Here is a 24863-nt window from a genome sequence, read left to right on the forward strand (position 1 = left end):
AGGAAAAATTATTTTTCCACCCTACCACTAACCTAAAGACCTATTGAACAATATGAACACAAGGTGGGTAAATGAAGACAGGAAATTTCTTTTCTAAATCCATGAAATTCACCACAATAATCTGTATGGACCCACATCTATCTCTGCAGAATTCTACTACTTCAAAATCACATTTCCTAAAAGGAGAGTTACCCAAGCTACTCATAAAAGGCCAGAGAATTCTGAGAATTCTCACAAGCCCATTATTCACAGTAACAGCTAAAAGAGCTTGGAAAGTACAACTAAAGATTTAAGTAGCACATGGGAATCCTTGCCAAAACTCCCTTCCTATCAGTTTACTGCCTCCCACTCCTTTCTCCTGCTGCAATCTTTACATCTGCACTGCCTTTTCAGATGATCATTCCACAGATGATTAAAAATTACTGTGAGATTAGATACCACTAGGAGCATGATCAAAACATCTGATCTGATGTTTTTGGCCCAACAAAGGCTCTACCAGCAAGAGCTACTCTAATCTTTTTACCTGGCTCAAGGGATTAGTTAATTAGTTAACCACAAATCTGTTGGTGGAATAGTAATGGCGAAGAGCTATTTCAAACTGCTCATTAGATGTCAGCTCATGATCTCAGGATGGTTGTGGCTGTAAGGTGGCATTACATCATTACCCCTCAGTGTTGACACTGGGGCTTTAGGTACACATTGGGCAGGCAGCACCTTCCTCACTAGACTTCAGATATGTAAGTCATTATTAGTTCAGCTCCCCTGATATACCAATCAAGGAAGCCACAGCCCAGCTGAGAATTAGCTTGCTTTTTTGTTGTTGGTTTTGTTTGTTTGTTTTGTGTTGTTTTTGGTTTGTTTTTTTTGTCTAGCATCCATATCTGACTCAGAGGAGGACCAGGTAGCACAATCACAAAAAGTAGTTCAAGTCTTGTCTCTGCAGCAGGTTCTCCATTCACTACCACTTGCAGAACTATTCCAGTAAACCACAGCTCAGTGATACTACAGCAGGTACACCAGCAGAGAGGTCACTGACCCACAACTGGAAAGAGGTGGTGAAGTCAGTCTCGCATTATCTGACCATCTAAACTAAACCCCCATGCTCATTTCCTAAGAGAAGTAAAACCTGTACCCACAAACTCTCTGAGGCATCCAAATACATTTTGGCTTCTGATGCCAGTTGTCTTGGTAGCCAATCTGCAAACCACACAGCCCAAAACCAGGCACCCTCATCGCTCCTTGCTCTTGTCTCAAAGACTTTCTGCTCACCATCTCCTCCCTCTATTCCTCAGAGGCCAGGTTGTGCTTTATAAATTTTCAGCCTTTAACCCTCTCTAAGGCCTGAGTGGCAAGCACAGGTGTCACCATTTATCTCTGTCTATCCAATGAAGGAAACTATGGAAGCTATGAATGAATAAGCAACGAAGTTATGACCCTACATAACTACTTGTACGTCTGCAGGTAACACACTGGGCACTATTTCATTGCTAGAGTCTGACTTCAGAGCTGCCTGGATGGCTGCCACCCCACCAGGCAGCAACAGCCAGAAAACATTAAGCATACACAGCAACTTCACATGAAATCAAAGTACACATGCCAAAAGAGCACAAAGAAAAATTGTGAGCTTGGTCATATTTGTGGCAATACAAATGGCATTATCTCAGCTGGAGAGAACCTTTTCCCCAGCATTTGCCCAGCAGTAAGAGCTGTTCTGGTTTTATGGATATGGAAAGACCACTGCTAGTTCCCTGTGCAGAGTCCTTCAGTATCAGATATGGAAATCAAGTCCCTTGACTTTTAATCTACATATTGTAATGACAGCTATTCTCATACTTAGATGTATTTCAAGTGTTCTGTAAGTTATTAACTGCAAGTACTACAAACTGACACTGCAAATACCAGACAACACCTAAAACCAGGTTAAAATCTGGTGTCTGGAAACTGGTGTTGTCTCTGCATGGCTGGATGCATTTTTTTTAAAGCTGTAACTGCTGTGATCACTGTTATCAACAAAACAGGATTATCAACTCTACAAGCTTTGATAACCATGAAAGAACAAGTTTGTAAACTGGGAGTCCTGACTGTCCTCTGAGTATGAGAAAATCACGATATCACTGAATGAAGCAAGAATATCTAAAAAAATTTCTTGCATTTTTTAGGCAACATGAGAAGCTGGCCACACTTCCTTGCAAAGACTCCCTCCTGTTAATTTTAAAATCCATCAAAATTATCTCCTTGGTACTGCAAAGAGGGATTTCCTTCACGCTCTGTGCCAAAACAAGACGCAAAAAGCCCATGCAGCCCTGGGAGCTCATGAATTGCCAGCACCTGAGGTTCATTGATAATCTCTGACTTTGATATTATGGTTAGTTTTAATGATTCAAAACTGTATCCTCTTTGACCTGCAAGCCTTCCAGAGGCAGTTCTGAGCTTTGAGTTTATAGGAACTGCCACTGCTTCCACTAGTTTAAGAGAGAACTGATTTCTGTTACTTATTCAAAATTGAGTACTTCCAGCAACATAGTTGAAGGCATTGTTATATTATCAGTCATTGAAATAAGAGCTTTGTCATCATTCACCCATTGTTTAAATTCCACTGGTGATCTACTGTAAAAAAGAAGAGGAAGACAACTGAACTTGTCTATTTTTTGCACTGGAACCTAGAAATTGAACTCTAATTAGGGACAGACAAACAAAGCTATTGGTTTAGCATTTTTGCACAAAACTAACTTCACCAAGATAAATATGTTTTGGTGCGGTGGATTTTTTTTTTAAATTTTTTTTTCTTGTTGTTGTTTGATTGATGGTTTTCAGAGAGAAATCAAGGAGATATTAGATTTGGTGTTACTAAGTCACTCATCATCTGGGCAATTACTGTAGTTACGCACGTGGATTTGTCACTGCAAGCATCCCTACTCTGGCTTTAAGAACACAAATGATTTGTCAAACATCATTTAAAAGATCTAAATAGTTCCACTGGGAGTGAAATGTTCTTCATGTTTACCTGCAGCCTTGTGTCTCATGTTTCTGTTATCCCATTTCAACTAAGATACAAACTCTCACCACTTTTTGTCTTGAGCTTGGGGCACTCAAAATTTCCCCCTTGTTGGTTTGACACTAAAAACACAACTGAACTCCTGTTGCTGACTTTCCTTCTGTGGAGAGATTCTTTTGAATTTTGTAAAATCTATCTGGAACTCTTCCTACAACTTCTAAAGTTACTGAGGAACCCAGGCAGACCAACAGACAAGGGTAACACACTTATGTAAACCTCCTTTCCCCAGGAATCCTGTCTAAAATTCCGGACCTTGTTATCCTGTGATGTTATGGCTGTAACATTTCAAGGTTTGCTCAATGCCAATGGCTACCTTTTGCTGCCTGCTCCTCAGAGGAGAAGCACTTCTTTGTTCCAAGGAGGAAACTCCATGCTAAAGCAGCACCTGGGAGCACCACGCCTGACCTGACCCTCTGACGAATTTGCATGTTTTCTGACAAGTCTTAGGGGTAACAAAATCCCTGAGATAGGCCATGGAGATAGACCACACTAAGCCTTTTGGCTTTGTTTCTGTTCAGCTTCCATGAAGCTTGTGGCTGCTGCTGCTTTCTCAGCTCTGAACTAGAGCAGCACACTGTTAAAGAACACATGTCCAGCCAACAATGAGCCAGCTCTGACTGATCCCATCTGCAGGGGCAGGTTTTCCTTATCCCTCGGCCCCACTTTTACTGTAATTCCCAAGTTCCAGTACCATTATGTGCTGTTTCAAGACAGCATTAGGCACACTCAAGGCCCATCCAAACAAAAAAAATGTACTGCAGTGATTTACAATGCATCAGGCAGCGACTCGTGTAACTGGCTCCCCTGAGAGCTCTTTTGAAGTGTGCATGAGTCAACAGACTGACAGCAAAGCACAATATGCCATCACCAGGCATTCATGGGCAGCCTCACTGTTTCTTCTGCTGTACATCTCATTCTCCTGTCTCCAGTATATCTCTTTTGTGTCTCCCTCTGGCTCTGTCAAAGCAAGTTACACTTTATTAATTTGCTGGTCAGGTCCTTTCATATTGCAGAAATTAAATTAATGAGAAGTGTAGCATCTTTGAATGCTAGCAGAATTACATGCTATAGCACCTTGCCTTACAAAAGTCCACAGAAGTTTTTCCATAAATCCAAGTTAGGCCAAAGCCTCACTTCAAAACCCCTGAGACCACCTAAACAATAACTGTGGCTACTTGAGTAATACTGAGTCCCCCATTTGTTCACAGTCCCAGGTAGTCTTTTGTTTATCTGTCTTCACCAACGCCTGCTTGCCTCGCTGCTGCCTTCAACTACTCCTGACTGGGCTGCCAACAAGTCTTATCTTACTCGCACTGAATTTTACGCTTTTGAAGGATAATCTGACAAGGACACTGTATTTCTGAAGTAGCAGTTAATAAATAGTTTAGCCCTTTAACAGAAGGTGTTATTGCTGAAAATAATAACCATCATCATGACTTTCTTAGCAGTGGTCATGTGTAACATGATGGTATGTGGACAAGAAAGTTTGAAGTTGGTTTGAGAGTGAAAAGTAGGATGGGTATGTTAGTGTGATGTTTCACCAACACTGAGCCTTACATGTTGCCAGTTAGCGAAGCAGGAATGCCACAATGACAAGATCATACTGTTACCAGTGCTCAGATTTAATTTAGCATGACATGTGTCACTTGGACAGGATTTAAATTTTGGCCAGTCTACAGAGAACTTTTACAGAGGCTTATCATTTCCCAGCAGATATCGCACACCAGAGTGATCATTTCTGCTAGGCATTCCATTCATTTAGCCTTCCAAAAATAATACTATTGTCACCAAATTTGCAGGCTAGTATCTTCCATCTGGACATGCATTATTATCATTATTAGCATAGTAAGACAACAACGAACATAAATAAAATAGCTAACAGCATTGTGTGCATACTTACACATACACAGGTGTATGCAAACAGTGTTTAATGTCCTCTGCTTTGTATTTTCTTTAGAGGTTTACACCAACAGTGAAGCTTGTTAGAGGTCACTGTATTGTGTGTGTCTATATTCAGAAGCATGTACACATTTGTTAGCTCAGAACATACCCATATACATAGAACAGAATATCAGTCTGAAGTGCTGTGTATACTAAGGCAGCAGAGAATATTAGATAAGTGCATTCCATGCTATTATTATTTTCATTTGGTAGGATCAATTATCACGTTTTCATACCAAAACTATATATAAATTAAGAGGGTTACTATGAAATAAAGCAAGAAACAGTACAGCATTATAAGAAAGTTTTCAGCTTAACAGCATTTTTCTCTCAGTATTTAATCTCTATAGCACAGAACAAGCTTTAAATTTTTATTTAAAAAAATACTGAGAAATAAAGTCATTCAACACTCTTATTCAGAATACGTAATAGAGTTTTAATCTTTACTCAAGGTAAGCTATTCCACTTCTAAAGATCGAACAATTTGAGAAATCCCATTTTGGCAGGTGACACTTACTACCACCAGATTAATTACCAAGCGAAGAGTACTGTTACTTACATAATGTGACAGCGAAAATCCTTATCTCTGTCTCTCTCAAATATGTGGTTTGTGTTAATGATCAGATAAAAAAAAAAATCCGTTTAAAGCTGGAAGCCAAAGAAAATTGCTCTCGTCATGGCACACGGCTCCTGTTATCCACACAACAATCATTCACAGATAGCACTTCTGTATTTTATCACGACTAAGGCACATTATGACAACAATGGCTAAGTAAGTACAGGTTAACAATTTGACAGTACACAGCTATAGAGTGCTTTGTGTCCAATACAGTTTACTGTAGGCATGCATGATTTATCTCGTACTGAACAAGGCAGCAGGTTTTTTTCTAGAGAAATGAGTGTGACTAGACTCACTAGTATAATGCAGCTTAGCTTTCAGCCAACAAGTCAAAAATACTTAAGGTGTTTCTGAAACTTTAAACTTTTTCGTTTCACATTTCAGGCTAAAAAGTTCTGTCTTCAAAGGGGAAGTTAGTTTTAAACTAGCATGATTTAAGAATACAAGTGCTAGCCAGAACCTAGCTGCATGCAGCTTTCCTAGATTTTGTGGCTGCAGGCATACTTGCAAGAGACTGGAATAGATACCACAGGTAAAACAATTAGCACCTTGCAAAGTTGCAAACAACAGAAAGGCATTCGAACACGCTGTGGTCTTTTGTTACACTTCTCAGGATTAACCAGTTAATCAAACAGTTCCACACTTAAGTTTATCTCTGAACAGCTTGAGTCAGGTAAATCATAAGACTGTTAGCATTCAATTCCAGCTCCTCAGGAGGCAAATAACCCGACCTGGACTGGTCACATTTTGTTACACTTCATGAGGGGCATAGAGGTGCAGTAGACAAAAGAGATTTTAATGGGATGGTAGCTCTTTACTACACCTCTTAGCTGCAATGGAAGGAGGAAGAACATAGATTTTTAGTGTCTTGATAGTTACGATACACAGAGAGCAGAAAGCTCCATACAGACTCAAAATGTCAGCACCACCAAAACCCAGCATTCATTCCCATTTCTCTGCGCTGCCCAAACCTCCTCTGTCTGCAAACCTTCAGGCTTGGTTTTAAAATCATTTTCCGTAGTACAAAAATTACTGAGGGGAAGAGCAAAAGCCCCCATCCAGCTGATGTGATCCACTCCAAAAAAACAACAAAATCTTGATGAAATTACTTGTTAGGCTGTCTCGCTCTCGTTGCCTGGTAATATTCACTCTTGGATGGGCAACATGCACGTTTAGTGATCTTCCTTGGTGCCCTAAATCATAACTGCAGGCAGGCACTCAGTCCTGAATCATCTCAACATGCATTTGCCTGAAGGAGACTAAGGCCTCAGGCTATGGCTAGGATTCTACAGAAAGGTAGCCAACACCCAGTACCTGTCATTTGGAAAACCTTACACAACTTCGGCAGTGAAAGGTTGTCTTTAGTCATTGTTTGATGATTTTTCACCCACCTGAAAAGATCAGCTCACTACACACTATCACTTGCAAGGCAGATGCAGTAATCCCTTATTCTACAAATTTGCTCCTTTAGGTTTTCTGGGCAACCTGTTCCATGTCTTGCCACAAACTGAAGGGTTTCTTCCTGATATATAATCTAAACTTCCTCTGTTTTTTCATTGAAAGCCACTCCCTATCTCCTTGCCCTATCACTACAAGCCCTTGTAAAAAGTCAATCTCCAACTCTATAGTTGCATTAATTTTAAATTGTGTAATGCCAAAGATTAATAAAACAGTAACAGCAGCAAAAACAATCAAGTGGATGCAAAACCTAGAGACATACAAATCACACAACTTTGAAAACAAACCTCTCAGAATATATTCAGAGCAGGTACTGCACAGACAGCAGTAATAGCTTTTCTAAATCCAGTGCACAGTGTTTAACAGTGGCCTGTCATAAAATTCTACCAGTTTCTAATTAGTCTGTATCGTTTTCAATTTTTGTTGAACATGAGGTTATATAGCTGAACAGGTTTTTTCTGTACTATTATACCTCATAAATAACACTCACACTTATATTCTGCTAAAAAGACGTGGAAATTCTGCAGTCACAGAAGGCACTCTTATTTCCTACATAAACCTTTCATCCTAATGACAGGAAAAGGTGACTGTGTCTTTAGCACAGACTTCTAGTTCCCAAAGTATTAAGATGTGGTACCATTACTTCCTTAGTTCACACGTATAACAAATATTCCAAGTTAGGTTTTTCCCTTTAAACTAGTGATGTCATTTATTCTTCTACCAGGTAATATTTACTGCATATTTCATTCACTACCATTACATTTTTTGTCCTCCTGGAAGTCAAATTTAACCTTGTCTTCGAAGGACAGACATAACTTCAGAGACAATGTTGCTGAAGCAGAATTCTAGAAAAACAAAACAAACTTCAAATGTAGACTCAACCAAGCAAATATTTAGCTAGCCATAATGTTATTTCCTTTAGAGCAGACTACACTAAACAGAATTTAAGTGCCCAGATATAGCTATTATTCTTTTAAAAGGGTTATTTTGCTCAAAATTAACATTCTACCTTAAAAAAAATCAGCTGCCAAGTGCAGATAATAGTTAGGCTTTGTTTTTGTTGCTTTATTCAGTGATTTTTGTACAATTAGATATAGTTTGCTGACGCACGGCCCTAAGTGGAGATTGTACAACTAAATACTAGACTGTCTAAGTCAGCTAAGCAAGGTCACTCTTGTTTTGGGTGTCTTGCAGTAAAACCTCCTGCCTTCTCTTCCTTCAGTATGCACTGCCAGTCTGTGGTAAAAGCAAGTTAGGCATCACACAATTAAAACTAAACAAAAAAACCTTAAAACCACTTCTTTTCTTCGGTCAGCCATACCTGATTTACCTGCTCGACTTCTTACAGATAAGCAAAACCCGATTGTGCAAATTGCATCCACAGTTTCGAATTTCAGGAAAGAGGGATCTGTTTCCTCTCATGCCCCAAGTTCTTGAGCTAAGCTGAAACTGTCAGCGATCGTGCCCTTTGTCATGCTGATCTTGTTATACTCACTCTGCATACACTCTGTTGTACTGCAGGAGAAAACAGAACCAGAGCACTCCCTCTTAGACAGGAGGACAAAGCAGTTATGAGAGGTGCCTGTGGTAGACAGAAATAATAATTTTTGCATCACTGAAAGGAATCCATGAGGTCTGTTCCTGTACTTCTAGGTTAAAACCTAAAAGGGAAGACTAACTCCAAGCAAGGCTAAACCTACAATTCACTATTTATTTTTTTTATCTTTAATTTTACACAGGAGTTTGTCTTCAAACTATGGAAACGAAACTGCATTTACATTAATGCAAGTTTCACAAACCACTCCCCAGAAGAAGTGACACGAATTTTAGTCTCAGAGTGGAAGTGATTACACTTAAGAAGTTTCGGCACTGTCTTATAATCAAAACTGACATCACTGAACATACTTGTCTCTTCAGTAATGGTGTTATTCTATTTCCATGTGCTTATGCACTGAGGACAGACATAAGAGAGGACCATGTGCAGATGAGGGAGCAGAGGGCTGGCACAGGGAATAGCTGAAGGAGGCCCCAGAGAGAGACAGCACCACATCCTGCCAGAGCAGCCATTGCTCCTCTTTGCCAGTAAATGTCTGAAAACCCCATGGCAAGCTCAGATCACTCCAGCAGCTGATCCTCTTCGGGAATCCTAAGTACTACCCCTTACCTTGAGTCCATCCAAGAGTCCTTGCTGAGAACCAAAAGCTTGCTAACAGGATGCAGTAGCAGTCAGGAATCAGTGTGATTTTATATAAAGAATTCCTGAGGTTTTTGCATCTTTGATAACAACAAGAATGCACACAGAAAACAAGTGAAAAGTGTGTTCAGGTTGCAGAGTCTATTATGCAGAAGTTCTGAAATCTTAGAATTGTCTTCATGACTTAGATTTACCCTTTCTGCCCTTGCATAAAGGTGGCAAAGTGAGGTCTAATTATGAGAGCACAGCTGGTTGACATAATTTATTCAGATTGCAGAAAGGTTTTTGACAGGGTTCCATGCTACTGGAGAAACAAAAATATGGCTAGGGAAAAAAGGCAAACATGGATGAATATCAAGTTGAGTTAGTGAATCAAAACTGTAAGATTAAATTTTAAATTTTTTTATTATGACAAAAGATTGACAGCAAAGTACTTCTGCATCCTCGACTTAGTCCAGTGTTTTTTAATGTAATAACTCTGAGAAACATGGGCAAGTAAAGAACAGTGATGGATTCTGCAAATATCAAAAATGTATTTGGGGAAAGAGAGATTTGTGAATAAGTTCAGTGTGACTTCTGTAACATGAATGAACAATGTAATGACAAAAGATTCAGCACTGATATGAATATGAAATCATGCAGAAGAGAAACTTCACACAAGCTATACAACCTCCAAAGCTGGTAGAGCCCTATGCTCAGTATGTAGCAGCAGCCTAACATGCTGGATTCCATACAAAAATACAACAGGGAATAAGTAATATCAAATACATATTTTATATTTTAATTGGAGGTATAATCTTGTTTGAAATACGGCAAGCAGCATAAGTCACTGTTACTGAAAAACCAAACACAGTAGGATTAAACACACTTGGGAGAGAAACAAGGCAGTCAGCAAAGGTTGGGAGTAATTCTCATGGGAGAAGAGTGGGAAATTTTCTGTCAAATGACAGTCATACTGAAAGATATAAAATAATGAATGGTATCAAACCAGGAATTTTTGTGTTTGTTTGGTGGTGGTAGTGTTTTTTTGTTTTGTTTGTTTGTTTTTGTTTTTGTTGGTTGGGGTTTTTTGGGGGTGGTTTTTTTTTTGGTGGTGGTGGTGTTGTTTTTTTTTTCTCCTCAACGCACAAGAAGTTATTAAATGAAATAGGTAAGGAAAAAAAAAAAGCAATGCATTTTTATGTAATTCACAACTCACCATGCTTTTCTGCCACTCAAATGCCATTACAGAACTTTAGTGCTATGAAGATATTAAAGTTTTATACCAGTGTAAAGACTATACAGCTAGGTCAGTAATTAACTCTGAAGTTCTATTAAACTGTTCCTCCAGTGCCTGTGTTAAACTATTAAATATTCAGATGGGACATTTTTTGGGAAATTTTACCTCACATCTGCCCCTCTCATCTGCCTACTGTAGCCTCTCCTTTCGTCTGATACACTTAAACTACTCAGCTTCAGGGGCTAGAAAAGGTGAGGGTTAGCTGTGACTGACAGTAGTGATTCCTGTTTTTCTATGGACAGATTTATCCACCTGTTGCATTGCTTTACTCTTACTGCCAAGGGCATGACCTAGCTTAACTTTTGTGCTACTTAATTCTGTTCTGACTACAATTTAATAAATTTTACCACAAATATTTCAATGGCATCTGAGTGTCAATTAATTTATTTTCATAACAACCTCGGGATGGGGAGGGGGGGGGGGGGAGGGCTAAAATGAGTTAGTAAATGGGAAACTGGAATAAAAAGACCAAGATAAGAAACGTCCACAAGCCTGATTTGCCTAGGTACTGATTTCCCAGAGTACTTCCTTTAATAGTTTCTATGCCCAAAACTTTGCCTTGGAGACTTCAGCAGTTAGGCAAACACAGCGCCAGCACCTCAAAGCAAAGCACTTTCAAAGTAAGAAGCATACAATGAGTTGTGCAAGGTGTTGCATGTGGCAGTGTGACAGGACAGAAACATGCACACACCACCACTGAAAACTGATAAACCTATGACGTTGGACAATCACAGGGTAATTAAAAATCTAGCCCCTCCAGTTTAATTTCTCTCCCTTTTCGGAATCCGGTTTTACAAACACAGTGTGTCTGTGCAGATAGGTCCAGACAGAGCTGAACTTGTTCTGACTAAACCAAGCTGTTCCAACCTGTTGGCACAGATGTACCTTTGTGCACATGTACACCACTACCTACCCAAGGAGCTGCACAGATGCCAAAGCTGCTCAGCGTGGAGCAGTTTGAGCTGCTTGTGAGAGACAACTAACAGTGCTGATACGGCTCTGGCAGATTAAGTGACTCTAAAAACACAGCCTCACAAACACATGAAGGAAAAACAAAAACTACAGAAAGTTACATATTGCCTTCCATACCTTCTGCTTGCAAGCAGCAGCCAATACTAATACACATGATCATCTTGCAGGCCACCAGGTCATTTGCTACAAAACCAAGCTGTTCTATGCATTAGATTTGAGCTCAGGCAGATCACCTGCCCTTCTTTTAGATACAGCCTTGTTTCAGGTGTGTTGAAGTTTCACCACCAGAGAAAGCTGTGGGGGTTTTCTTCTGCTGCACTAGATTTTTTGCAGACTTTAACCCACTACCACCTGCAATGTGTATCAGGAGTCTTCAAGTGGTAAAGGCAGCCAAAATTTGTGGACAAAATGAGATATCGCCCCAGGCAACGACTGCAACGTGAACTCCACAAATCCACTTGCAGTGTTTCCCATTGGCCCCAGCCATGGATATACCCCTCCTTACTCGCATCCATGGAGGAACTTGTTTCAAAACAATGCCTCTCCATGCATTTTATACCACAGGAACTAGGAATGAACACCCTCTGCTCCATGGCCTTCTGTTAATAGCTAAAAAGCTGCCACACAAAGTCGAAATTTATCTTTGTCTAGAAAGGCTGTTTCTAAAGCTTTTGACAAGAACAACAACAAGAAATTACTTGAGTGCAGTGTGAAAATAAAACTTTTTTTTCTCCTTATAAAAATGACCTTGTCAAAGAAGAAAAAGAAAACAAATTTAAACAAACCTCTAAGAAAAAAAAAAAAAAAAAGGAAAGAGTTAGTTTCACATATTTGCCTGCTGTCCGAAGGACAATGAGCAGGCGTGAGGCGGCTCTGGCGGCACGGAGAAAGGGAAATCTTTTCGAATCCTTGACGTATTTTTTGTTAACTTCCCATAATTGCTTTTTTGGCGTGACCATTGCCGGGACGCTCGGAACACGCAGTTCGAAGAGCCAGCCCTCACAGCTGGGAAGCAGGGCTTTTCCACAACAAAAACAAGTCAGTAAAAGCCAAAATAAAGCCATACGGCGGCGTGCGCGCACAACCCCCGCCCCTGAGCCACCAGTCCCTCGGGGGCACGGCTCGGCTGAAAACACCGGCCCCCAGCGAGCCTCGTCCTGCCGGCCTGGCACCGCCCCGGGCGGCAGCTCCGAGCCGCGGCACCCCCGCGCACAGCCCGGAGCGGCTCGGCGGGAATGCGGCGGGAAGGGCGGGCGGCGGGCGATGGCCCGGACCGCGCTGCCGCCGGCGGGACCCGGGACCGCGCCGTGCAAACTGCCGCCTGGCGCGGCGCCCTCAGTCCGTCAGTCAGTCAGTCAGTCAGTGTGCCGTGCCCGGCCCGCCTCGCTGACCTACAGGCGGACACGCCGCCCAGCAGCCGCCAGCACAAGGGTCACCCATCCCGGAGCGAACCTCCTGCCCCGCAGCGCAGCCGACACCGAGTCCTTGGTTCACTGACGTGACTCACCAGCTGAACCCCCACACGCACATCCCACGTTCGGCATATAACAGCTGTTTTATCTCCCGCTGTAATTACGACACATAAAAATAGTTACAAGGTGTTTGGGGAGGGCTTGCTGCTCAAACGCTGTTGCTTCCCTTGTGCAGTGAATGCGGATTTGTGCGGACGCCGGGGGGGTGTGTGTGGGTGGTGGGGAGGGAATGATCCCTGCTCTGCCGTAGGAATCCATTATTTCATCAGCCGTTCCAGGCGCCTGCCCGGCCGGGAACAGCCCCGCACGTGCCGGTGCGGGAGTGACACAAACACGCTCCCGTGGAATTAGTGCACGCCGCACCCGCACGCCTGCTCCGCGGCCAGGCGGCTGCTTTCCACGCCGAAACCTCCGCCCGTGACACTTCGGACCGCGGTTGGGCACCTTTTTTTTTTTTTTTCCCCCACCTGGTTTTATCAGGAAGGCGGCGGGGGAGCGCCTGGACCCTCGGCCAAGGCCGGCTGTGCCCGGGGAGAGCTCTCCACCTCGCCAGAGAAGCTGGAGCGAGCTGCTGGCGGGGTGTCACGTTTCCCATCCCGGAGGAAAAGAAACTGTTGCTGCTGCAGAGCGTGCTCGCCCGACAGGGATGAGTCAAGCTGTGAGACTTCTCTCTTTTACAGCTGCGATCATGTGCAGCAGCAAAATCTACCAGGCTGGGGAGGGGGGACTGGAGGGGGAGAAAAACCACCTTTTACGAACTGATGTAAAAATAACCGCAGAAAGGGGGCTCGCCCTCGCCGCGGGGATGGGCGGGGGTGTGTGCGGCCAGCGCCGGCCAGGCGGGGCTCCTTCAGCACCACAGGGGATGGGGGGGAGCAGCCCCCGCCGAGCTCGGCAGTCGGGAGGGGGGCGCCGGCCTTTGGAGGGCTCCTTTCCTTCCCCTGCCGTACGCACTCTCCTTTCTTCTCCTCTATTCACGCGAAGGAGTGGGTGGTTCGTCCGGCAGCAACAGGAGGAGGCTAGTCAAGGGCAGCTGTCAAAATCTCCCCCCCACCCCCGCCTCTTCCTTCTCCTCCTTCCAGTTTAATGATCAAACGTCTGCCTGGAAGAAAGGCGAGGGAGCGGGAGGCACGGAGAGCTCCCCCCGCCGCTGCTGTTGTGTGTGCATGAGCGAGCGGGTACAGGCGGACACCCCCCCGTTCCGGCCGGTCCCTCCCCTCCCGTCTGACAGAGCCTCAACACCCGCGAGGGGGAGGGAGGAGAGAGGAGGAGGAGGAGGCAGCCGCCGCCGCGAGTGCCAGTGCAGCGCACGGTTACTCTCCCGTACTCACTGCGGGGAGGTGGGGGAGGGCGGGCGCTGTGTACCTTTCTCTCCCGTGCCTTTCCTCACTTTAACAGGCCGGGGCCAATCGCCAGCAGAAGGGAACAAAGGGAAGGGGGGAGGGAAGCCCACCCCGGCCGCACCAGAAAGCCCCCGGGGGAGGCAGAGCCTTGCGGCTCCCGCTGACAGCAGCGCGGCCGCGGACCGGGCGCCTGGCTCCGCGGCGGTGTTTCTTCTTTCTTCATCGACCTTCTCCTCCTCCTCCTCGCCGAGCTTAAAGGGGGAGAGCAGCGTCCGGCGAAGGGAGAGAAACTTGGGTCGGTGCGTGGGGTGTCCGGCGATCGGCTCGGTCCTCGCGATCAAGATGAAAAGTAAAAAAGGTAGTTGTGATGGGGTGCCGGGACAAAGCGGGGTGCCCCGCGCCCCTACCCGGGGTGGAAAGGGGAAGGGGGGGCTGTCGCTAAGCCAGCCGGAGTCCCTTTGCCTTCTCGGCCTTTTGTCCCCCGTGCCCCCCCTACACCCCCTGGCCTCCCGTGGTATCCCGTGGAAGATTGCAGTGGATGCTCCGCTCCCAGACAAAACATGCGGGGCTGTTGTTTGGAGGCGGCTGCCTCTCTGCGCCGCTGGCTCCCTGTCAAAAACATGTCCAGCCGTTCGCCTCGTGTCCTCCGCCAACTTTTGTTCTCGCCCCCTCCGTCGAGCCTCTTCCCCCTGCCCTCCCGTAAAACACTTTTTAACGCTGTTCCGCACCCAGCCCCACCGTCCCCGCGAGGGGGACCAGGGTGCGGGTGGTTTTCCCAACTTGGGGCGAGTAGAGCGGGGCTGTCCGGCAACTCTTTGTTCGCGGGGACGGCAGCGTGGGGGGGCATCGGCGGGAGGGCTTCAAACCCCTCCGCGCCCTCGACCGCCTTGTTTTGCTGAAAGTTGAAGCCTTTTCTACCCCTTTTATCCCTTAAAACAGGGGGACGAAACACAAAGTACAAAAGTTTTGACGCAGGGTTACGAGGAGGAAGACTTACCCCCCTTTCCCCCCACCCATAACCATTAGGCTGTTTGACTTTTCTTTGTGTCCACTTCCAAGCAGACAAACTTTACAGTTAGGGGATCGTTCCGCATCGCGCTCGTGGTGCTTTAAGTGCCTTTAAATTAGCGCTTGGCCACAAAGACGCGGAACGTGCTTTCGGGTCTAACGCTCCTGCGCTGGCTGGGAAGAAGTTCATAGCAAAGCAGTGTCTGCTCAGTTGCGATTTGCCAGTCGGCGGTGTGGCTGAAGGGTGTTTTGCATTCAAAGACCATTAAATGCTCCGAAGTGGAGGGTTAGAGGGGAGTAGTGCGCATGTTCACTACTCCAGAGTTGTGCTGTTTTCCCCTTACTATGCATTCCTGCGGCTCTGTAGTAAAGCAGCCTCGCTCATTGTTAATACCCTTGGAGCAATTAATGCATATGTAGTTCGTGAAATCATGGGGCTGCTGCAGACATGGTGTGTACTAATATGGTTTGTAGCCCTCGTCAGAAGTTTTTTTTTGGACATGCCACTCGGCTAAGAGGAGCGCACACAAAGGGAGCCGAGCCACAAAGGCGAAGTTTAAAGAGCAGGCAGGGTGGTGTTTGGGAGCGCGGCGTCCCGCGGGAGCGGAGCGCGGCTTGATCCCAGTCACAGCCGGAGCTGCGCGCCGAGCTCAGCCCCCTGTGCCCAGAGACTGCGCTGGCTTTTACGTGTTTCAGGCCTCTTAGGTAGGTCGAGATTCCTCACCCTGCTGTAAGCAGTTGGTGGTTTGTTCCCCCCCCCCCCCCCCCCGCTTTTATAGTTTCGCTGAATTAATTTAGCCCAGTTATTTTTAGGACATTCCTATGCTGCCTATTTGCACAGCAGTGGTGAGCTGGTTTCCTGTCTGCTGTTGCTTCCATTGTTCAGACTTCTCTCCCCGAGGGCAGCTGCTGGTTGGTGAAATACCAAACTCCCTGCACTTTCAACTGTTGTTCTTGCCACCCCCAAATAAATGCGTGTGGAAAACGCTGACGTAGTTTCTAGGTATGCATGTGTAGGGCTTTGTGTGTAAGAGTGTGTGTGTGTAAGCTCTGCTTTGAGGATTGCAAATCCTGGGCTGAAACAATGGAAACAATGAAAGGTGACAGGCGGGAGGGAGAACTTTTGAGAGGGGCCATGGGCCTGGGGTTTGCGTGGCACAAATTAAAAGGTGAGGAGACAAAGGCGGAAACTTTTAAAAAGATGTTAGGGCTAGGGTGCTTTTGTTTTAATAAAGGTTGGGCTTGTACTTATTTGTGACCTCCTGGCATTTGAAGTTCATTCAAGAAGTTTCAAAGAGTGACTTTGTTACAGATTTCTTGCTTGCACTCCTTGAAAAATCCCGTTTAGAGGGGGAAAAAAAAGTATCGTACAGCCAAGTCTAGTTGCTTTAGAAGTAATAGCGTGCAAGCTGTAGAGATGAAAACAAATAGGCTGGTTCCTCATTTATGAAACTCATTCAGAGGAAAGAGGTGTTTTGGTTTTTTTTACTGTGGAAATTCCCTTCTGTATCCTTGTAGGTTTTTGCTGCTTATGAATAATTTTAAACGAATGTACTTTTGTTGATTTTTAAATTCGCAATACATTTTAGTTAAGTTTTTTTGCATGTGTGTTGAGTTTTAAATTTGTGTGTGTGTGATACTGTGTTTTTGTTGATTAGTTTTGCTGAGGGTTTTTTTTTTTGGTTTTTTTTTTTGGTTTTTTTTTTTTTTTTTAGCTAGCAATCTGGATTTAAACCTCAGGACTCTTCTATGGATAATTTCATTTACAAATAATAACGTGATAGCAATCACATGGAACCTACTTGGCTTGTTAATTAGCTGATTTAGAACACAGTCTCGAAAAGGCACAGGCATGTGCTCAAGTTTATACATGTGAAGAATCTTACTGAACTTGGTTGCAACAGGATCGAGGGCTTAGATAGGAGCTGGTTCTGTTTATCAGTGCTCATTTAAAAAAAAATCTCACTTGAGAAATTTAGAGAACCCTAAGGGGTGGGAGGTTTTCTTTAAGGTGATTTTTGTCCATCCCTTCTCTGGAGGGCAGAGATTGTTCCTTGTGGTATACTTTGTCCTCTTTTGAATAACAATTGGCTGCTGCCACTTCCTCTGTGAAGCTCTTCCTCGACACAATGGGATAGTTGTTTTTTTTTTTAATGCCTTTTTTTCCCTCATAGACTAAATTTTTCGTTTGCTTAACTTCCGTTTTATTAGTCTCAGCCTCTCTAAATACTTTGTCCTCCCCCCTCAAAGTATTTCAGCATACCTTTGTAAGTGGCAGTAGTTTGTTTTGAAATCAGCTTTAGTCATCACTGTACTTTTACTCAAGTTGTTTCAAGCTGTTAACTACCGTTTGGGTGTTGAGCTCAGACTCCAGATCCTAGGTGTAATCTTCCCTGAGCTGATTACGGGGAAGACCTGTAAAGTCTTTGGGCTGTGATACAATTCAACAGTGCATTCAATCACGCATATGACTTCAGCTGGGAAGCCAGGAGGATAAAGTAATTTATAAAGAAGGGATGCTGATGGTGTAGTCCTTAGGTCAATAATAGCGTAGACTACTCTTTTAGTTGGAGATGTGGAAGTGAAGGAATGGGGATTTTGTGTTGTTTCTCAGACCTCTCTGCAAATGAAAAAAGTTCTATAAAAGCAGGTTTTTTTGTTTAGATTAAATGTGTTTAGGAGGAGACATAAAATAGCCTGGCGCTTGCCTGCTTTTAATACAAAATAAATTAGTAGGTCAGCTGGGGCTACTCATCGTGTCCACAGGCCTTTATTCTGGGTGTAAATAACAGTAAGCCAATGGTCCAGTCATGGAGCGTGGCCAGGAGCCTTTTCAGTTGGGCCCTGTTAAAACAGGAAACCAGCAGCGAATAGGCTGATTACTAACAAGACGGAAAAACAAAGCTGGGTTGTAATCAGCAGGAATGCTTTAATGAAAACAGAGCCTTGACAGCAACAATGTGGCTCCTGCTCGAGTAAAAAAATATCAGCTGGGGCAGTGAGAGATTTCTAGCCATGACTTCCTGTTGCTGCTAGCTCTGAACTGCGCCAGAGAGATCTGCCACGAGTTTAGAGCGCTGATCAGCTATTTAAATGAGCTCATTTAAATGAGCAGAAGTCGGACTGCTCTGGGTTTCCTGCTTAACCAAAACCTGCTTTGTGTCACTAACTTACTGTGTCAATTCATATGACACACCGAGCCAGCGGGTCAAAGGGCTGGCTCCGCTGGTGACTCATTTCTTGCTGGGTAGGTTACGGTTAGTCAGATGGCAACTTTTACTTTAGCAAAAATCTTGTCTGAAAAGGGAGAAACGTTTTTATACTGCTGGTTTGCAGACAGTATTTTTTTTTTCCCCAGCTAATGAAAAAGCAACAGTTCTAGGAGAGCTTTTGCTGTTAAATCAGTTTTCTGAAATTCAGAGAGAGATATCCATGGAGTCTTTTAGTTCTGTGGTAGATCCTAGAAAGTCACTTCAGACGGGGTGGTGCGTTTTTTGAGTACTTTTTGTTATGCCATGTAAATACTGCTTGCAGTGCAGACCAGTAGACATCTAACTTTTTCATAGTAGTTTCTCCTTCCCTCTTGTTTCCAGCCCTTGCTGTTTGCCTCTCCCTCTTTTCCAAGGTCTTGCATTACTGCTCATTATATTTAAAAACAAACAAAAAACCCAGCCCAGTGAAGTGCTGCAACAGTTCTGGTTTCTGACAAACAAGAACAGCACACTTCAAAACATTGTCTGAATAGCATGGGCTAGTTTTAGCTGGTTTTTAAATTCAATTTAAAAGGGCTGAGCTGCTTTGCAGAGCCATCCTGTGGTCTCTGCAGGATCTTTGTTCCCAGAAGTGTTCCTCATGGCTCCAGGATTCCATGGTGCAAGGCATGTTCTCAGGTCAGGTTGCAAGCATGACAGCACTTTCCATGAAGCTATGACAAAGTGATTTGCTTGGAGTCATTGTAAAGCAAACTTTTGACATACTTTCTCCATGAATTAAGAAACTGTTTACATAATTTGGGGTTTATCTTGTGTTGGTTATTTAAATATTGTCCTATTGTTCCTGTTCCATGACTGGATAATTTATGTAGCTAATCATCAGATGAAAAATTTGGTATGTCACTTTGGTGCTTGTTGGTTACATAAATCAGCAATTGGGAGGATGAAAACAATACCGAGTAAGTGACTGAAGTAACTATGCCAGACACATTGCAGATTGATCATCCTGTTGGGAATGCTTGCGTATCAAAACTGTGCATTTCAAACTGGACAACTTAAACTAAATTTAGGGATGTTGGAGCTATTCATAAATAGGGGAAGGAAAGAATAATTTACTGTGTCAGCTTTGGCTGAAGTTTGGGAGTGTGAGGAAAGGTCCTTCTCTGTTTCTCTCCCTACCCTCCTGCCAAGAATTAAGGAAAACTCACACATGCATACCTTCTCTCTTTCTTTGTGTGGTGGTGGGAGCTTTGGTGGCTGGTTGGTTGGGTTTTTTTAAAGGGCATTACTTCCTCCTGTGCCTTTACTTGGGGATGTAACATAGTTTGATATTGTTTAATATTTTCATGGGTACACTTCTTGTTTTTTAGGGCTTACTTTATTTCCTTAAATACAATTTTTTAATTATGGGTGGTTGCCCACAGAAAATTTTACTTTTGACATTTAGTTGGCTTTACTATTAAGGTTTTTAGTTTTGGTGTTACAAGTGAGCAAGTTTCTTCCTTTCCACCCCCTCACCCCCCCAGTCTAAGTTGAAAGACAAAGATTAAGGGCTTGTTTTCCTTCTATAGTTTCTAAAACTGCTTCTGAAAACCAGTGTAAATTCACTTGAAATTAGTATTAATTTGTACTCGTTGAACATGGGTAGTATCTTATTTAGACTTGTATATAGTTTGTAATATTCCTGAAATTCCTGGTGAGTTTAAAGTATGGTTTTCTTTGTGTTTTACAGAATTCGTGACTAGTGTATCCTATCAAAGGAGTAGACTTCTGGCCTTCCTAACTATTGAATACTTGCTTGTTTGTTTGATTTACATTCCACAGCTTCATGTTACTTCATGTTACTAGTAGTAGTGTGGTGTACATATATAAAGGGATAATCAGATTGTGAAATCTGTTCCTTCCTTTGTGTTGGAGGGTGAAGGTATGCAGTTAACTAGTAAATTTGGAGCCCTTATGGTAAGCATAGCACAGAACACACCTTTCCAGGGATAAAAAATACGAGATGAAAACAACAAAGCTGAAAAAATAGCCAGGATAAAAACTGGAACATTTAAATGATCATGGTTCTTTGATACAGAATGCAATTAAATGAGCGTCCACTTCCTGATAAACTGGTGATAAACTCCTAGGCACCTGGTGCTTCCCTTTTTCTGCATTTTTTCCTTCATAAGTGAAAACCTCCTTAGGGGTGGTGTCAAACAAAATTTTTCCCTTTCTTTTTTTCTTATTCCATTAATTTTTCTGAATAGATACAGTTATTCATTTTTAAAATCTACAACCTATCCCTCCCAGGAGCGAAGCATCAGGATGTTAAGAAATAATGAAATAATCTATTGCTTGAGTTGGGGTGTTTCAAGTTGTTGCTTGTTGACCTTTTGCCCAGCCAAGGATAGTTATCCTTGAAAAAAAGTGCTGGATGCATACCATAGGAAGCAAACTTGGACAATATTCTCATTAAATAGAAGCTATCTGATAACATGCAGCAGATAAAAGGTTGCCAGGGGAACAGGAAAATGAAGGTTTGCAGAGTAGGATTCCTTTAGGAACGGATCATTGGTGCTACTTTTTGTTCAGCTGACTGAAAAGCTACAGCATGACAAGTTAACGCTGCGGGATGAATCTCCCATACAGGGGGCTGTAACAGTAAAGACAGTTAATGTGATATGAAATGTCTGTGCCATACAGGGCTGGAGCCAAGCAGTTAACAGATTTAGGAGCCTGACTGTTCTTGTCTTACAATTGTAGGTGTAGTTGCAATGTCAGGCAGTGAAACGGAGGATGATGACACTATGGATGTCCCGCTGGATCTTTCCTCATCTGCTGGCTCGGGCAAACGGCGGAGACGTGGCAACCTGCCCAAGGAATCTGTGCAGATTCTTCGGGACTGGCTCTATGAGCACCGATACAACGCTTATCCTTCAGAGCAAGAAAAGGCCCTGTTATCCCGACAAACACACCTTTCCACACTACAGGTATTTAAAAAAGTACTTCTCCCTTCTAAAGGAGCTGTTTTCTGTTTTAATTCACCTGTGGTCTAGTCGTGAATACAAATGTTTACACTGCATGTGAGATTTCCTTTTTTATTGCTACTCTCCTGCTGATGGCACTCATAAGGAGAGGTACAGACTGATTATATGTTACGATGATCTTTGTTTATTGTATTGTAAAACTATTTTTCTGGAAGAAGAGACAGTCATGAATTGCAGCATGCATGCTAATTTTTTTCAGAATCGTGCCCCAAGAGACATAAAGTGTCTGTACAAGGTAATTTATTGTGAGAAGAAGGTATTTATTTGTCAACAGAGGTTTTACAGTGATAGATGTGCAGCTTAACATGTAACATTTCACTTCTAAAACAGCAACTTGAGGCTCGTTCCAGTAGAACGTGGACATATATAATTATGTGTATGATCACTGCCATTAAAATCAGTGGGACAACCTATAAGGGATAGAGCTACACAAAGTTGTTTGTATAGGTATGGTGAGGCATTTGTGTGATCATTTTCGATTCTCATCCTGGGATGCCACTGGCCTCTGTGAGGTCCCTTGGACGCACCATTCTCATCTTCTGTGATCATCTTTGGTGGCATAACTTTTGCCCATTGCTGCGTCCCGTGTGGTGGGAAGGTGACTGCATGAGAACTTGGGTAAACCAGGGTTTGGTTTGGGCACCTGCAAAATAGAGAGCACTCCTGTTGATTCCTGGGCTTTATTTGTCCATATTAATTCATTAGTGCAAACTTCATAATTGGCTATGGAGTAAAATTTTCTTGATGCAACACTATAAAGAAGACTTCCTTTATGTAGTAAAGAGAAAAAAGACGTTAAACTATAAACTATCCCGTATTGCCCAGGAAACTGGTTGATATTTAAACAAGGACAAACTTAAATGAGGTAATTCATGTTATGTCTGTCGACACAGTCAGTTGAACAAGGAAAATCAGTAACTATTTGTGGGAGGAGTGGCTCTCTTCGGAGAGAAAAGGTTTTCCTGTTGTTAATTAACCTAAGCTAGAGAACAATAGCCAATAGGTTAATGTGTGTGCACAGAGTTAAAAGCTAAACCCCTAGTTTGGACTTCAGATGCGCAGGGGCTTTCTGTAACAGGAGCAGGGAGTTGGTGCTAGAGCACCAGGACAAGGGAAGGGCCTTTGCCAGGCGTGTCAGAACTTGCCAGTAGGTCTCTATTTTGTTGTGCAGTGAAAGAAACTGCTTGGAGGGATTCATCAATCTAGCCATCCGCTCTAGTGGCACATAGTTGGGAATGAATGAAGGTAGAAATTAAGATGTCATTATATTCCCAGGTCTGCAACTGGTTTATCAATGCACGCCGCAGGCTGTTACCTGACATGCTGAGGAAGGATGGCAAAGACCCAAATCAGTTCACTATCTCACGGCGAGGGACCAAGCTTCCCGAGGGCGGCCTGGTGGAGTCTGCCATCAGCACAAAGAACTACATTCCCCTGCTGGAGGAGACCGCCTTCCTTCCCGCCGCCGCACCGCTCGGCAAGACTGTGTCCTCTTCCAAGCCGGCCTCCCCGGGCTCGGTGCTGGCCCGGCCCTCGGTGATCTGCCACACCACTGTGACTGCGTTGAAAGACGCCCCTTTCCACTTTTGCCAGCCGGCTGATGTAGGCCACACCACGGACCTGCAGCAGCCCCCGGCTGGCGGCTTCACAGATAACCCCCTCTCCTGCCACGAGGACGCATCCAAACTGGGACCTGGTGCGAACACACAAAGCGGGCTCTTTAACACTCCTCCTCCAACACCACCAGACCTTAACCAGGATTTTAGTGGATTTCAGCTTCTGGTGGATGTGGCACTCAAAAGGGCGGCAGAGATGGAGTTGCAGGCAAAACTTATGGCCTAAATCCCCTTCCTTCTCCTTCCTCGTTTTGTTTTACCAGGCAGGGATCTAACAGCTGTGTGGTTATTGCCACCCACACGACATCAAAAGACTTCACTGCATTATTATTATTTTTTTTTATTAATCTTATTTGCACAAGGGGATTGCTGAAATGAAGCTTCCTGTCACTGAGATGGTCTTCAGTGGAATACGGTCATTCCAAGAATTATAAACTTAAAGCTACTGTAGAAAGAAAGGATTGTGTGTTTTGTTGGGATTTTTTTTTAATGTTTTCTTTGTAGATTTTTCATAATGTGAGATGTTTCCCAAGATCATGTGATTTGTTTTGTTTCTTTCAGACTGTGCAATATCTAGTAATGATATAGAGTCTTCTTATCATTCCCATGTGGAACGGAATATACCGACACGCTGTCTAAATTTTCAATTTTTTTAACAATACAAACTTTGGATGATCATGCTTTTTTCCCATAATATAATAAAATATTTTCTTTAAAAGTGATGCATACAGAGTATTTTGTTGAATACGAGCTTTGCAGAAAACATAGATTATCTTTGAAATAAATGGAAGTGAGAAATATTTTTGAGCTCATACTGACTTTGTTTGGTTTAGACAGCCATGCTAGCAGTTGTTGTTAACCAGATGTTTGAAAGAATGCAGAAAAGTGGGCCATAACTACCTGATTGTGTTCTGCTATGTTGAAATTTTTTTAGGGGGCCAAAGTGAGTTTTGTAGGCAATTCTGACTAAATTTTAGAGGGAAAACTTGGGCCCCTCTAAGAGTTCCAGCTCTTGGCTCCTTGAAATATTTTAGGGCTGGGAAATGTGATGGCCCATGGGGAGATCTGAAGATAAAAGGAAGAGGCCAGAAGAGGGGCTGGGACAAGTGTTCTTTGTAGATCTTTGTGATGCAGCTCCGAGACATGACTGGTGACAAATTTTGATAGGGGAGGGCAAGGGCTTCTACCCTTACTTGGACTAGCAATGACAAGGTTTTTACTCAGTAATTCTAGTAGACTGAAATAAAGTAGGCTGTATTGCATTGAAATCTGAGTTCTGGGAGCCAGGTTTTTGTGAGATACTTTAACAGGTGGTTGGCTAAGATTTAGAAGAGATCCCTGTTGTATTGGGGTGTATTTTTGCCAACAGAATCTAAGTTACCTTTCAGAAAAGGACTTTGCTATCAAAATGACTTATTACTGAAAAACGTGAAGACTTGCAGCTCACATTTCAACTTACTTGAATGTCAGTCGCCCACCCTTATCCTTCCAACAACAGTGAAATAAGAGACCTCCAGGGTAAAAAAGTGGTTCTGGCTAATCTTTAAAAACAAACCAGTTGTCTGTTTGGGAGGTTGGGGGAGGGCTTTGAGGAGCAGGAGAGTTTGTGTATCTAAGGGTATTACTATGAGTAGAAAGAAGACTACAATATTCTGACCGCTA

The 24863-nt window shown here is 43.4% G+C and overlaps 1 protein-coding gene across 4 annotated transcripts; it reads left to right on the forward strand.

Moving 5' to 3' along the window:
* The first annotated feature begins 13485 nt into the window (after positions 1-13485).
* TGIF1 (TGFB induced factor homeobox 1) lies at positions 13486-23923 on the forward strand. 4 transcript variants are annotated; one of them, XM_063396038.1, is made up of 4 exons: positions 13622-13648; positions 14073-14691; positions 21302-21528; positions 22861-23923. In XM_063396038.1, exons 1-4 carry the CDS (start codon positions 13637-13639, stop codon positions 23425-23427), a joined length of 1425 nt encoding a protein of 474 aa, XP_063252108.1. In that variant the 5' UTR covers positions 13622-13636; the 3' UTR covers positions 23428-23923. The 4 variants fall into 4 exon arrangements, with proteins under 4 accessions (XP_063252133.1, XP_063252108.1, XP_063252125.1 ...); XM_063396063.1 differs by lacking the exon at positions 14073-14691 and having other exon boundaries at positions 13486-13648; XM_063396055.1 differs by lacking the exons at positions 13622-13648; positions 14073-14691 and adding an exon at positions 15905-16046.
* The last annotated feature ends 940 nt before the right edge of the window (positions 23924-24863 follow it).

This window comes from Prinia subflava, chromosome 1 (assembly GCF_021018805.1).
Source record: "Prinia subflava isolate CZ2003 ecotype Zambia chromosome 1, Cam_Psub_1.2, whole genome shotgun sequence".
Lineage (NCBI taxonomy): Eukaryota > Metazoa > Chordata > Aves > Passeriformes > Cisticolidae > Prinia > Prinia subflava.

What these genes read in the sequence shown, in the direction of transcription:
- TGIF1 (XM_063396038.1), top strand. An exon ending in CAAGATGAAAAGTAAAAAAG is followed by an intron (nt 14,692 to 21,301) that starts GTAGTTGTGATG and finishes TTACAATTGTAG; the next exon opens with GTGTAGTTGCAATGTCAGGC. An exon ending in CACACCTTTCCACACTACAG is followed by an intron (nt 21,529 to 22,860) that starts GTATTTAAAAAA and finishes TTATATTCCCAG; the next exon opens with GTCTGCAACTGGTTTATCAA.